General features: G+C 32.8%; 3 protein-coding genes across 3 annotated transcripts; 1 reads left to right on the top strand and 2 right to left on the bottom strand.

The window, feature by feature from the left end:
* The first annotated feature begins 1,706 nt into the window (after positions 1-1,706).
* LOC133293039 (uncharacterized) lies at positions 1,707-3,260 on the top strand. The gene is made up of 2 exons (XM_061491554.1): positions 1,707-2,168; positions 3,117-3,260. The coding sequence occupies exons 1-2, from the start codon at positions 1,707-1,709 to the stop codon at positions 3,258-3,260; spliced, it is 606 nt and encodes a 201-aa protein (XP_061347538.1).
* Positions 3,261-4,285: 1,025 nt separating this feature from the next.
* On the bottom strand, positions 4,286-7,806 carry LOC133293019 (large ribosomal subunit protein bL35c). The gene is made up of 3 exons (XM_061491533.1): positions 7,446-7,806; positions 7,255-7,371; positions 4,286-4,648 (listed from the first exon to the last, which is right to left on the bottom strand). Exons 1-3 carry the CDS (start codon positions 7,707-7,709, stop codon positions 4,571-4,573), a joined length of 459 nt encoding a protein of 152 aa, XP_061347517.1. The 5' UTR covers positions 7,710-7,806; the 3' UTR covers positions 4,286-4,570.
* Positions 7,807-8,858: 1,052 nt separating this feature from the next.
* On the bottom strand, positions 8,859-12,265 carry LOC133293027 (uncharacterized). The gene is made up of 4 exons (XM_061491543.1): positions 12,021-12,265; positions 11,825-11,917; positions 10,208-10,374; positions 8,859-9,111 (listed from the first exon to the last, which is right to left on the bottom strand). The coding sequence occupies exons 1-4, from the start codon at positions 12,148-12,150 to the stop codon at positions 9,058-9,060; spliced, it is 444 nt and encodes a 147-aa protein (XP_061347527.1). The 5' UTR covers positions 12,151-12,265; the 3' UTR covers positions 8,859-9,057.
* Between the last annotated feature and the right edge of the window lie 2,850 nt (positions 12,266-15,115).

Consider the following 15,115-nt stretch of genomic DNA (forward strand, 5'->3'; position numbering starts at 1 on the left):
TGAAACCAAATGGTGGTAGCTCAGTTGGCGCATGGGAGCTGAGCAGGTGGGGGTGAGGGCATGTGTTCGAATCTCCCCAGTACCACTTTTGGGAGGGGTTTAAAGCCTTAATCCTGGACCCGCCCCGAATCGGACTAATCGCGAAGCGATGAACCGATGAAATATTTCCAAAAAAAAAAAGGATGTCATTTGAAATTCCCCATTATACCAATTGTTAACAATTAATTTCATTATTAGTAATTGCTTGACGTTTCGTTTGAAGTTATTTTTAATGCTCCCCTGAATTTCGAATTAGTGTGTTGGACTTTTAAATTTTTAAACAAATTAATAAATGCCAATAAAAACGGTAGATTGGTCGATTTTTTTTAACGAGGAGCTATTGACATTTTCTGTTTTTTTTCGTATTTTAAAATATTTAAAATATTTAATAATTCCAATGTAAAAACAGCTGAGTCATTAAAATAGGTGAGTCATACCATTTCAAAATTCAAAATTTTACACCACAACTTAATTGAATAAAAAATTAATTTTCCGTTTTTTTCGTATTTTAAAATATTTAAAATATTTAATAATTCCAATGTAAAAACAGCTGAATCATTAAAACAGGTGAGTGATTCTATTTCAAAATTCAAAATTTTAAATCAGTTGACTCATTAGATGAGATGACCAATTCCAATGTGAAGGTAAGTGGCGCATTAAATGTTTTGTCTGCCACCTCATTTGTTTTAAATATTAGAAATTTTAAATCAGCTGACTCATTAAATAAGATTACCAATTTCAATGTGAAGGTAAGTGACACATTAAATACTTTGTCTGCCACCACATTTGTTTTAAATTATTAGAAATTAAAATTGATTTTCGATTTTTAAAAGAAAAATCAAAAAAATTAATTGAATAAAAAATTAATTGTCCGTTTTTTTTGTATTTTAAAATATTTAATAATTCCAATGTAAAAACAGCTGAGTCATTAAAACAGGTGAGTGATTCCATTTCAAAATTCAAAATTTTAAATCAGCTGACTCATTAGATGAGATGACCAATTCCAATGTGAAGGTAACTGGCGCATTAAATGTTTTGTCTGCCACCTCATTTGTTTTAAATTATTAGAAATTTTAAATCAGCTGACTCATTAAATGAGATGACCAATTTCAATGTGAAGGTAAGTGGCACATTAAATGCTTTGTCTGCCACCATATTTGTTTTAAATTATTAGAAATTAAAATTGATTTTTGATTTTTAAAGAAAAATCAAAAAAATTAATTGAATAAAAATTAATTGTCCGCTTTTTTGTATTTTAAAATATTTAATAATTCCAATGTAAAAACAGCTGAGTCATTAAAACAGGTGAGTGATTCCATTTCAAAATTCCAAATTTTAAATCAGCTGACTCATTAGATGAGATGTCCAATTCCAATGTGAAGGTAAATTGCGCATTCTGACGATGTTCTTTATCGACATAGAACAACAGTAGGACATCCAGGTATTCATTATGAACATATCGTATGCATTATAATTTTTTTATCATTATTTTTTTCTGTTGAATATACCGCTGTTTGTGGTAAAAATAATGTACCATGAGTCCTGTTAGAATTATACTTTCAATTGTCATTTTTTCATTGTTTTCCACGTTTCTACAGATGCAAATCTTACTGAAGAACAAATAAAAAACACAACACTTGCTGGAATTGATAAAGTGCTACAGAGTAATGGAAAATGCCTTTCTGATTACCCTTCAATGCATGCACAATCGCTTAGTGCTTGATGAATTACTGTATGACAGATTGTTTTTGGTTGAAGAACATAAAAGACTACTGAGTTCCCTTACAGATGAGCAAAAAGTTGTCTATGACAAGATAATTTCAGCAATTTCAGTGGGTACAGGGGGATTCTTTTTTCTGTACGGCTTTGGTGGTACAGGAAAAACATTTATTTGGAATACATTGTCAGCATCCATTAGATCAAAAAGCGAAATTGTACTTAATGTTGCTTCTAGCGGGATTGCATCACTTTTTCTTCCTGGAGGCCGGACAGCACACTCTAGATTTCGTATTCCAATTCAGATCACTGAGGATTCAACCTGTAATATACTACAGGATTCTAATATTGCCGAATTGCTGGCGAAAACAAAGCTAATCATCTGGGATGAAGCTCCAATGGTACACAGATTTTGCTTCGAGGCTCTAGACAAAACACTTAGAGATGTTCTTATATTTTCTGATTCAAGTTGTGTTGATAAACCATTTGGTGGGAAAGTTGTTGTTCTTGGGGGTGACTTCAGGCAAATCTTACCTGTTGTTCCTCATGGAAGCAGACAAGATATAGTCCATGCAACCATTAATTCTTCTTGTCTTTGGTCTCATTGTCATTTATTAACTTTGACCGAGAACATGCGGCTTAGTTCTGGAAGTGGCATTCACAATTTAATGGAAATAAAGGAATTTTCTGATTGGCTTCTGAAAGTCGGGGATGGTGTTCTTGGAGATGATGTGGATGGAGAATCTATTATAACAATTCCAGATGAACTATTGATTAAAAAATCATTGAATCCACTTTCAGATTTGATGGATTTTGTGTATCCTGATATCTTGGATCATATTTTAGAACCCACATTCTTTAAAGAACGCGCCATTCTGACTCCAAAATTGGCAGATGTTTCTATTTTAAATGAGAACTTAATGTCTTTGATTCCAGGTGAGGAAAGAATATATTTAAGTTAAGATAATATTTTGAAGCAAGACGGTAATTCTTCCCTTGAGGATGATGAATTCTCACCTGAGATCTTAAATACCTTCTCCTGTTCTGGGCTTCCGGATCATAAATTAATTTTGAAGGTCAAAGTTTCAGTCATGCTATTAAGAAATATTGACCAATCAAGAGGTTTATGCAATGGAACAAGATTGCTTATTACAAGATTAGGCAATCATGTGGTTGAGGCAACTGTTCTTACAGGAAGCAATATAGGAGAAAATGTGTTAATCCCTAGAATGACAATGAGCTCCTCAAGTCATTCTTTTCCTGTAAATTTCCAAAGAAGACAATTTCCCCTCGTCGTTTCATTTGCCATGACAATCAATAAGAGTCAAGGACAATCGCTTTCTCATGTTGGAATTTATCTACCCAGGCCAGTCTTTAGTCATGGGCAATTATATGTGGCACTATCCCGAGTAAAGAGCAAAAAGGGATTGAAGATTTTGATAGTTGATGATGATGGTTGTGTAACAAACAGTACCTTTAACATAGTCTACAAAGAAGTATTTTAGAGATTACTGTAATTTATATTGCTTCAATCGATTGGATATAACGTTGCTCTTTGGTACAGGTAAAATCTGCATTCCTTAAGTTATATTTTTTTCAAATGTTGATTAGCGTTGGATTTTGATTATTTTTATACTGTATTTTTGAAATATGATTCTGAAATTCAAAAGCAAAAAACCACATTGAATAATACTTCTGACAATATTTCTTTTATAGTTAGCAGGCTGATGTCAGAGATATTTTGCTAGAACACCGAATTGTATCATGTTATTTGTGAATTATTAATTGTGAGCAGTTTTGACATTATGACATTTAAATTGTTTTTACATTGACATTATTCTATTTATCACTTTTGCAATTGGACGTGAAGGTTACTCGATACAATTAAACGTTTCATCCTACAAAATTTTATTTTACTTTTTTATCTTTCTGAATGCTACCGCCTTTTCAAGTTAAAAATTATAACAATACAATTATTTTTTATTATGATATTATTATTAAGAGTTTCATATCAAGATCAACGTGTGGATTTACCAGTAAGACGACACACCAACGACGGCGACAACGATTTTGTTCTTTTTCCCCCGGGCATCGCACGGGTAATTCACTAGTTAAATGATTTAAAAGAAAATCAAAAGATAAGAGTGTTGCAAAATATTAATAATAGGTATATTTGTTTTTGCATAATTTTAAACTTAAAGATAACCTGATTTCAAAATATCAATCATGCAACACTAAATCTTAACTAATGAAACCGGTTTCAAATTATCAATCATATAACAATAAACCTTAACAAATCGACCTAGTTTCAAATTATCAATAAATCTTAACTAATTGACCTGGTTTCAGATTATTAATCATGTAATGTTAAACCAAAACTAACTGGATCACCAAATTTCAAATTTCCGTTATATAATGCTAAACCTTAACTAATCGATCCAATTTTTAAATTATCCATCATGTCACGTTAATCTTAACTAATGAACTAAGTTTTACATTATCCATTATATAGTGTTAAATCTTAGCTAACGGAATAGATTATGATGATCACATAATTCACCATAGCTTGCAAACAATTGCAAACTACACTGGAAGATGGTAAAAAGTAAATACAAGTTACAATACAATGATGACAATAAATACCAATTGTTACACGATACAGGAAGGCGTACCACCATTTTCATGAGGTACTTATATCTCAATCAGCAAAAACTACTTTAATTCATATGAAAAATAAAACAATTTTCAGATGGTGTAAAAGCATATTGGAGACGTCACGAGCTAGGCTTTAGACTCAGATTTGCAAACGTGAAATCTATTGAGCTAGTCTGTTTACTTTCAAGTATGGCATGGCTCCAATAACATTGTCATAATCACCCCTGTCAACTTGGCTCTGTGCATCACCCAAAAAAAGAAGAAGAGTTAGAAAGCCAATCCCATATTCTAATTCAATTACACACACAGAGGTATATATCTAAACCCAGCCAAAACTTTATTCATTCAAACAGTTTCAGACCAGAGTAAGAAAATTTCAGAGACGGGATTTCCTGTATAAAAAACTGACAAGTCAAATGCAACATTTCAATTGAATCCAAGTCAGATATTTAGCATAATTCTAGAAATCCAATTACCTTTGGGATGGATGTGGGTTTGGTAGAAGTCCCGAATTCAACACGAGAAGAAATCCAATTACTGGATTTCTCTAATGAGTGTAATATTCATTTTATCCCTTACAAAGCAATCAATTGGAATGCCACAACAGTGACATTAGTTCATCACTTCAACTGATAATTTCAATCAGTTTACCAAGTTCCATATGACTTCACTTTGATACGTGCATTTCATAGCTGGCTGTATTTTAGCTCTTCATATTAATTAATAAGAAAAAAATTTAGTACACTCAAGACCATAGAAAAGGTTTTGAAATGACCATAGAAAAGGTGCAACTTGGAATACACTCAAGGCATTTGGGTGACATATATGAGTCTGTTACTTTGCCTGTGCAAGTCATAATTCACAGATGTGGAGAATCAAAAAATGAATGACACGGTTTAAATACAGATGCCCCATAAGGCTGACTTTCATACATATCAAATTCAATCTATGCTTTAATCTTTAAATTGATAAATTTAAGAGTAAACTCTTAATTTAGTCCTCCAAAGATTCGTGTGTTACCACATAGGTCCTACAAAAAATTTTGTCATCAGTAATTTAAAATTTAGCTTGTCACCACATTAGTCCTCCAAAGATTTTCTTCCTTGTGGAAGACTAAATTGGTGACACACAGAGACAAATTTAGTAACTATTTGTATCTTTGATTAATTAATTTGGGGACAAAAATCTTTTGAAAACTAATGTGGTGACATGCTCATCTAAAAATGACTAATTTGGAGACAAAAATATTTGGAAGGCTAATGTAATTTAAAGGACCGAATTGATGGTTTACTCTATGTTTAAATTACACAGTATTTAGATCACTCGAAGTCAAATAGCTACTTCTGAACAGAATGGCCCGTTACACAGAGTTTTTAACAACAACCCCTGCTGAGTGCAAAAATAAGTAAATTCCAGATTCTAAACAATAATTACCTGACCAAAAACCCATAACAAAGTCTCTTTATAAGAAACAAGAAATGTGAATTCTTGATATGATCTTGGTATGTGGTGAAATATTAACAGTAGTATTACACAAAATTAGAAATCGTTGAGAGAGGTATAAAAAAGATTAAGGACCAAACTCAATTATAAGATAATTGATGTTCCATAGGAAATGGAGGGGGAAGTTAAACTTAGTACTTTTGAACTTGTTATACTTCCTTTATCCTTAATATTAATGCATAAGATCAACATTGCTTTCAGGTATTAACATATAAACATTGTTGGGGTTACGTAAATGCAGATGTTTTGATATCATAATCACCTCTTCATCCTCATGTCATATAACAAAAAGAAAGAGTGGAGGCTGGGAGACGGAATTTATCCTAACTTTTGATACTATGCCCAAAAATCACCCCCCATTCCTCTATTCTCACAACCCCAACCCAAAGAAAAGAAGTTTACTAAGACATCTAGTAATGAAGTCAAAGGTTATCAAATTACTGAGATCAAAAGTAACAGAAGAACCTTTTTAACAGAATGGAACCCTGCTTAAACAAGTAAAATGAACCCTCTGCACAACCAATTATACAGCAAAATCCTACCCAACTGCTTGTAAAACAGTCTTAACATACTCTTGCATAAGAAAGGGTATAGGACTAACATACCATTAGGATAAACGGACTTCACATGCCAACTAACAGAGTCAACAACACCAAAAGAAATCCAGCAAACAAAGAACGGATTGAAAGCATAGCAAGCAATAAGTCAGAAAGAATCTTCTCCCAAGGATATAAAGCTAGAGGAAAAAGCAAACACATACTATACAAAACAAGCTATAAATTCTAAACTGAACTTCACATCTTTAAAGCTATTTGGTAGCCAAAGCAGTATGCTTATAGTCAAAGAAAACAAATCCATAATTATGGCTATCAGTAATTTATTATGATCAGTAAAAAAAGCATCCCAATCCAGCAATTGTTGCCGGTGAAATTAGACTTGAATGAAAGTCACATATTTGTCCACACAAGCAAAGAAAGTTGTGAGTTGTCAACATTTGTTGGTTGCTGGTTTTACCATTAAAAAAAATAAAAAATAAAAAGCAATCTGGTGCTACAAAACTCCCGCTAAGCGCAGAGTTACATGGCAACAACACAAGTATACAACCCAGTTGTGCCAATGTTCCCCTACATGATTTTACCATAAATGTTTAATAATTAATTAAATATGATCAACAATTGACAGATCAAATTATGTTAAGAAAAAAAAAAAAAAAAAAAAGTAATCCCACAAGATCATTCAAATAAACCAAAGAATTTAGTTTAATAAGGAGAAGCCTCTGAGGATGATAAAAATAAACAAAATATAATTTTCAGTATTAATCAAGTTAAAAAGTGATCCTACCATTTTGGAGAGTCGCAATTTCCTCTTGGTATTCTTCTTGTAGAGCAAATGCTGCTTTCCAGCTCTCCTACGCACTATTTTCCCTCGACCCGTCACCCTAAATCGCTTTGCCGATGCCTATTAACGAAAGCCAATTCAAATTCACAGTTCAAATAAAAAGCATTAACCCGAATTCACAAAAAGCAAGGGACCTTGTGAGTTTTCATTTTGTAGCCTTTATGAGATACAATGGTGAGAGTGTGAAGCCTTAGAAGGTGAGGAGGAGTAACGGTGCAGAGCTTTTGTTGAAGAATTGGAGCAGAAATGCTAGCTGACGAACTGAGCTCCACTGAGTTGGTCTTGTTCAGTAGAGGGAATCGAACCGAGCCGTAAGAAACACGGGTACGATAAGAAGAAGAAGAAGAGCATGGTATAGGTCTGAAGCCAAACGACACCGTAACTGTCAAACACGCCATCTTTCAGAGGTTCAGGCAAAGATGTTGAAGCACACCTTGTGGCTGTGGATAAAGGCAGAGATGGTATAGCTTTACAATCTTCTCGTTATTCACATCATTAGGGACACTTTACATTTCATATATCGTGACAATTTCTTTTATTTTCGTTTTGGGCTTTCACAATTTTGTTCTGTTTTCACTGTGGGCCTTAGAATTTTTGTGCTTCTCGTGCTAATTATTTAGCCTTCGCCTTAAACAAATAAAACTTTTACCCGGAACATTTATTTAAAATCTTTTAGTTTTTTTTGTATAATTCCGTACTTTGCACGAATGTTAATCCGGCTTATTTAAAAATTAAACAAAATCAAACAGTGCTTAATGACACTTGATATTTTTAACTTTGGGAATTGAAATATTTTACTAGATTATAATTGTTTATAAAGAGGATTATCCTTCTTAGCTCACCATTTTCCAATTTGCCCAAAAAGCCATCACGTAAATTTTTTCCAAATTGGCAGTATCCCTCATGCGCCATTTTTTTAAAGTACTGGAGTAATTAATTGTTTTATTTTATCAAGGCTTTTTGTAATTGCAACACGCCACTTAGTTGTTGATGGGAGAATAAAAAGTATATTTAATAAGTCCTAATTCCTATCGGCACGTCCCCTTATTAGTTCCAAATGACAGAACCGTCTATATATGCGTAAGCCATTGTTCTGAAAAAGCTACGATGAGACACTGGTGGTAGTATAACATAGTTAGCATATTCCTTTCCTGCTAAAACGAGGTAAAGGAAGTTAACACGAGTCGTTAATAATGAAAGGAAGAAAATAAAAATAATGGAGCTGGCTCCTGATAGATAAATATTTTTCAAGGAACTGATCTTTGCTTTTCTGTCTTTCAGGTATTCGAGCTCATCTTTGCTTTTCTGTCTCTACAAATGCGATTCTGATGGGTGTACGTACTAGAGAGTAGAGAGAGACTAAACATGATGAGTTGTTCGAGATAGCATGTTTACAAATGTATTCTTCTGTTGCAGTAAATTGTTTATATCATGTCACTCTCAGCTCGTAAAACGTGCTTAATGTTTTTTAATTTTTTTTTTTACAAAAATTAGTAGGACCCAACTTGCTTCTATGTGCAGGAAAATTTGGTTATCTTCTGCTACAGTAAAAAAACAAAACCCATATATATATTGACAAATTGTGTTCACAATTTCACATAGAGAAAAACAAATAGATTACTGCAAAGAGGGAAGTACATGGGGGCTATTGAAGACAACGTAGAACAAAAGCATAAATACTGCAGCAATAAATTAGCTGAAAAAATATGACAGCTACAGCATTTCAACCGCAGAGTACTACCGCCTCTAGAGTTCAATAGATGATGAAGCTAATTCCTCAGGTGTGACAGGATTATGCAGCTGCAGTCACAAGCAAATATCTAGTAAGGAAACCTTAAATAATTTAGCAGTAAACCATTAATTTCCATATTTTAACATCTTTTTGGATCATTAAGTTAACTGTCATATGCTACAACTAGTAGATGCAATTGCAATATTCGGGTCATAAACACAATCAATGATGCCAGCAATCAGAATAATTTAAATACAAGTCTTTTTGTTGATAATGGACTAAGTGAAGTCCATATAAATGGAAGAACTCATGAATCCAATACTTTAAAGTTTTGGGTTGAGACGTGGTGTACACCCACTTGGATGGATTAACTGAAATCAGAAGCCAATACCCAACAAGAACTGACATGCCTAAGAGACCAAGCATGCAATAGTACATGGGCTACCCCTTTCTCATCTTCCTAACATGCATCCAATCGAAATGTCTAAACAGATTGGATAAAGTTTTACAATCGTAAATGAAGAGGCCAAGATATGTTTCTAGACACTGCCTCGAGGTAATCAGCTGAGCACACTCCAACCTATTTGTCACAGTTTTGTCTCCACAAGAACATCCAAGATGCACACTCCCATCAACATTTACATAAAGTACAAGTTACAACATAAAAAGAAAGGATTAATATTTCTCATATTGTAGGAAATAATTTTATCTCCTACATACACATAAAAGTGTATGTGTAGGAGATAAAATTATCTCCTACAATATAAGAAACATTAACCCCTAAAAAGATTCAGGCTAACACTAAAAAATAATTTCTACATTGACAATACGTGATTGGTACAAACTTTGAATAATAACTCAACTTTTTGCAGTACGCCTTACAGCATTGAAATGATTTATATCCACACTGATTGTATAATGAAGAAAGACAACCCCGAAAAAATTCATCTTTGTGAAACAATTAAACATCATTTTAATCAGCACGTCTAAAAAATTATCCACATAATCACCTCTAATAAATGTCAACTTCCATATTTCTACTCGGTAATCAAGTATGCAATTTATTCCTTTAAACACAACGAACCAAAAATGCACAAGAAATAGAGTTCTTTTCTGGGCCTCAAAAATTCTATTCCCAAATCACATATAACACAGATAACTTACAGCTTTTGCAACAGTAAGCCAATGAAAAGCACGCAAGAAGTCATCATTCTGGCAAGGAACGCAGTCATGGTTCCAATACGTTATGTCATGAAAGGTTGCATTCATCTCCCAAGAGTGAGAGTTTTCTTCAGAGGCGTGAGGCAAACTTTTCTTTCCTAAGACAAAACCTGCAGAGTCAGGAAAATTTTCAAACACACTCCATTTAATCTGAGCATGTAAACATTCAAAATGCAACAATTGATGAAGACTTCTTTGTCTCAAAGTCAAAGTTCAGCATCACAAGTCACACCCTTCGTTTCAAGAAACAGTGACCCAAATGCTACTGTTGATGAAATTATTTACAAAATTGCCACGCAAACAGTAAATTTTTCCAAACTGCCACACGTACAAGTTCATTGCAGTGGATAGCAAACTTGGTTGACTGATGTGCCAGCTTTCTGGTGGCCACCTAGTTTGCTACTGGCAGTAACGAACTACGTGGTCAAAAAGTAACTCTGCTCTTGCAGTGGTGGGACATCTGGCAGCCTTACAGAAGTTCGCTACTGGCACAGCGAACTACGTGACCTGCCATTCATGCCACGTGACCTACCATTCACAAGTTCGCTTGATGGTACAGCGAACTTAGTGACATATGGCAACAACCTACAAATTCGCTGGGTACATCAAACTATAGTGGCAAGTTAGCTATCACATTCAGCGAACTTAGTGTTATTTAAACCCCCTCCCCCATCATTTTGTATGTTCCATTTCTTTAAATCTTATCGAAGTTGTGCTTTTTTTTTCAAGAAGCCTCAGTTACTTCTTCCTTCCACTTGTTTTATTTTCAAATTGACATAATGAGCTATAGTAGCAATGCTGTAACCGCTATTGTATATTTGAGAGGAGATATTTTGGACCGAATGGTCAAGTTTTTTAAGGAGATACGAAGATGTTTCACATGAGCCCCCGGTGTAATTATAATAGCCTAAAGAAAATAATATACAAGAAGTTGAAATTACAATGGAGTCAATCTATCTCTCGATTGTTTGCAAGATACGCCTCGGGTAACCCAGTGGAGTGGGTTGTTGAGGAAATTGCAGAGGACGAAGATGTAACATTAATAGTAGATGCATTTCGAAAGCAAGACAACTCCAGTTTTATCGAACTGTATGCGGAAGTAAACTGTGGTGGACAGTTAAGCAGTCGACATTCCCTCCCTTCCATTCACTCCATCAACATTAAGAGGGAGTCGCTGGTCGATTCAGAAGATAGGTATGTGTCACCCCATCACCATCACCTCACGGTTACACATAATTCGCTGAGCCGAACTTCGGTGGGGCTGCCATGTGTCCCACCACTACGCAGAGCAGAGTTACTTTTTGACTTTTTGACCACGTAGTTCATTATTATCAGTAGCAAACTAAGTGGCCACCAGAAAGCTCCCACATCAGCCAACCAGATTCGCTATCCACTACAGCATACTTGTACACATGACAGTTTGGGAAAATTTAATGTTTGCATCGCAGTTCGGTAAATAATTCCATGAAAAGTGGCATTTGGGTCATGTTTCTAGTTTCAAACCAAAACTAAAAACATAAGAATAAACAAAACATTTCAAAATTGCACCGAATCACATACCACAGTAGCCATGAGGAAGTTGGAGAGTAGTTCCTTGTAGCAACCTGCCCCTAAAATGCGCATGTTGTAATGGTAAACCGTCGTCCCCAACGCCTGCAGAAAGTTATGGAAAAAGAACCCTAACTCTTAGCAAGTGATATTCGGTGACATAGAGTGAGAGTGAGAGTGAGAATGAGGTTGGGAATTATTAATTTACCAGCGGGCTTGGGTTTGAAATAGTGGGAAACAGAGGCAGCAGGACCATCGTATTTTACGCAACATGGAAGTTGATGCACGCGCCCACTAAGATCCTCCATACCCTCTCGCTTCAGATCTACCCCTTCCATCTCTCTCACTCTCACCCGTCACCGGTGCTTCTTCTGCTTTTCAAATCCAAACTACACCCTCATGCGCTAGTCCCCAATCTCAATTTTGTTATATCTTTTTTTTGGAAATACAATTTTGTTATCTCTTGTACAGAGTCATAAAAACAAATTAAATTTTTAATAAAAATATTTATTATGAATATATTTTGTCGTTTACATATACGCGTGAAATAATATTTACTGCCTCTTTTTTTTTTTTTTTAAGTAGCTATATTTACTGCCTCTTTACCATTATCTTTTTAATTTTTTATCAAAATCAAATTAATAATTTTTGTTTAATATTTTTTTAGAATCTTTGATTTGATTTTAATTCAACAGGTCATCTTAAAAGGTTGTAAGATAAAATAGATAATAAATATTAAATATCATCTTGGTCCACATCTAATCAGTGCTACGTATGATAATTTTTTTCAAAACTATTTTAGTAAGATTTTTTTGGAAAAGTATTTGTCATTTTAAATTACATAAAATTATGTTATTTTAAGAGAGAGATAGACACATAATAAATTTTTTATTTAAAATTTAAATTAAAAAAAAATCAATAACTTTCTCTCTCATGATTTTTATTCCTTGTGTCTATCTCTCTCTTAAATTGACATAACTTGTGTCATTTAAAATGACAAACATCAAACCCGATTTTTTTACTCTTAAAAAATGTTAAAATAAAAATTTTCAAAATTACATTTTTTAAATTAATTTAATTATTATAAAAATTTTAAAAATGTACTTTTTTGCAATTAAATAAATGCATGTTAATTATTTGTGGAATGAGAAATAAAAAAAAATGAATAAGTAAAATTAAAATGATATTGGTATTAGAACATAGATAAATTAGATATTAGCAACAAAAAATTAACCAATTAGTTGTGATATCATATAGTTAGATTACTTTAAAATGTTCACTCAAAAAAATTTCTTCAATGTAATATTTTCATATGTATAGCATTGAATACAATAGTGAAATTAAAGAGTATAACAAGATTAAGTTGAAATTGTTAATAAGAAAAAAAAAACTAATGTTGTGAGAATATATTAAAAAAATTCCTTAAAAATAAAAATATAAAATATAAAATAACCCATGCACGGTCAAGATATGTAGTTTCTAACATAAAATTTAGTAGCAGATAAAAAAAAAAATCTTGCCCATTTTTTTATAATTTTCTTTATCTCTAAAAGACTCTTAAATTTTTTTTAAAAAAAGATCTAGTGGTTTCGTATGCACTTAATTTTCTCCAGGGCTTTAAAAAGGTGGGACAATTAGCACTTTAACATGTTTATTCACACTCTTTATTCTTAGTTTTCATGATATTTTTCTCATTTATCTTTATTTAAAACTTCAAAAAAAAAAAAAAATGTTATCAAAAAAAAAAAAAAAAAAAACTTCAAAAAAAAAATTATCAACGATTTTTTATTACTTATTCTCATTCCTCGTATAACTCTTTAACATGTTTCACCTTCAATACAAAATAAGAATGAGGAATTGCAGACAAAGAAATATAATATGATCAAGATTTAAAAAAACAATGAAGTATCGAACTTATCGAAAGCTTTTATAAAATAATAACATGTGTATAGAAGATATTAAAAAGGAGAATTACATACAAGATAAATTATTAAACAATACATGATAATGAGTTCACAAATTTATGCCAACCACTATAGTTAAATATATTTTTATGTAAAAAAAAACTTAAATGCATTCTTTTTTGGTCAGGTTTAGATACTAAAAGGAGTGAATTCGAACCCTAACAAAATAATTATATATTTGACATGCTATATGCCATTTTGACTATGCTAATGCGTTTTTCCCAAAATATTACAAATTCAATATGTTTTAAATTAATTTTCTATTTATTGCAATTAGTCCTGCATACAAGAGGTGTTGAACTTGATTAGTGTGAGAGATTGAGTCTACTCACACACAATTAGGCCTAGTTCAATGGAGGTGGTTGTTGAATTGTTGCAACGGGATCCGCTATTTAGCTACACGGGATGATTCCTTTCCGACGTGGTGTTGATGTTGTAGAAGTGTGTTTAAATGGGCTGAGTACTTATAGGGTACTTTAATACTCAAGTCAATATTTGAGTGATGAGCTTAAATAAATTAGAATAATGTGATCATACATGGGTTTTGAGTTTCTCTTTTACAATAGTTGTATGACATGTTTGTTGCCTTGCTAGCCTTAGTATGGCGAATGTGTTTTTATTAGTGGATTAAGGTTGATTTGTCAGTCTATCTCGTCTGCAGGATGCCTGTTGGTGGGCTACAATGCATAGGCTTAATTGAAATCTTGTATTTATCCTTTAGCCATTAGCTATTAAGGAGACTTATGAGTACTTTGTTGATGTTAGTCTAGCTGCGTATTTCAGAATTGCATATACGCATGATATATATGTTCACTTATTGACTACGCCTTTATATTTGAGCCTTTTAGACAATTATTAAACTGAACTCTTATTCCAGATTAGAACTCAACTCCACACGAAAGATACACGACTATAAGTTTTGAAAAACTATGTATGAAAAATAAAAATACATGATACAACTCCAAAAAAGAGTAATGACATAGTAAAATGACAAAAACATGGATGCATTTTGAAGAAAGTTAGCAATGGATCAAGAGTAAGAAAAAAGAAGATGAAGAGCAAAAAAATGATTGAAGACAACAAGTTATGAACAATCTCCAAGATAAGTTTAATATCACAAGTCATGATGAAAAGAATGAAGACCAACAAAGTGACAAATATCGTCAAATCCAACAAATCAATATCAAGCTCTAGTGAATATCAAGATCCAAGAATCAATGTAAGAAGCTAAATCCAAGACCATTAGAGAAATATGCCTTTAGGATTTAGATTAACATTTAAGGGTATACACGATATTGTATTGCAAGAGTTCAAAGTGATTTTCAATTTGTATATTTGA

Source organism: Gastrolobium bilobum, unplaced genomic scaffold (genome assembly GCF_033153095.1).
Source record: "Gastrolobium bilobum isolate Gb01-03AN ecotype WA unplaced genomic scaffold, APGP_CSIRO_Gbil_v1 utg3588, whole genome shotgun sequence".
Lineage (NCBI taxonomy): Eukaryota > Viridiplantae > Streptophyta > Magnoliopsida > Fabales > Fabaceae > Gastrolobium > Gastrolobium bilobum.

Coding starts and splice junctions, on each gene's coding strand:
- LOC133293039 (XM_061491554.1), top strand. CDS start 1,707: ATGGAAAATGCCTTTCTGATTACCCTTCAATGCATGCACAATCGCTTA. Junction 2,169..3,116: donor CTCCAATGGTACACAGATTT/TGCTTCGAGGCT, acceptor GGAATTTATCTA/CCCAGGCCAGTCTTTAGTCA.
- LOC133293019 (XM_061491533.1), bottom strand. CDS start 7,709: ATGGCGTGTTTGACAGTTACGGTGTCGTTTGGCTTCAGACCTATACCA. Junction 7,372..7,445: donor ACAAAATGAAAACTCACAAG/GTCCCTTGCTTT, acceptor TTTCGTTAATAG/GCATCGGCAAAGCGATTTAG. Junction 4,649..7,254: donor AATTGCGACTCTCCAAAATG/GTAGGATCACTT, acceptor GGTGATGCACAG/AGCCAAGTTGACAGGGGTGA.
- LOC133293027 (XM_061491543.1), bottom strand. CDS start 12,150: ATGGAAGGGGTAGATCTGAAGCGAGAGGGTATGGAGGATCTTAGTGGG. Junction 11,918..12,020: donor TTTCAAACCCAAGCCCGCTG/GTAAATTAATAA, acceptor AACTTTCTGCAG/GCGTTGGGGACGACGGTTTA. Junction 10,375..11,824: donor ACTTCCTCATGGCTACTGTG/GTATGTGATTCG, acceptor CTGACTCTGCAG/GTTTTGTCTTAGGAAAGAAA.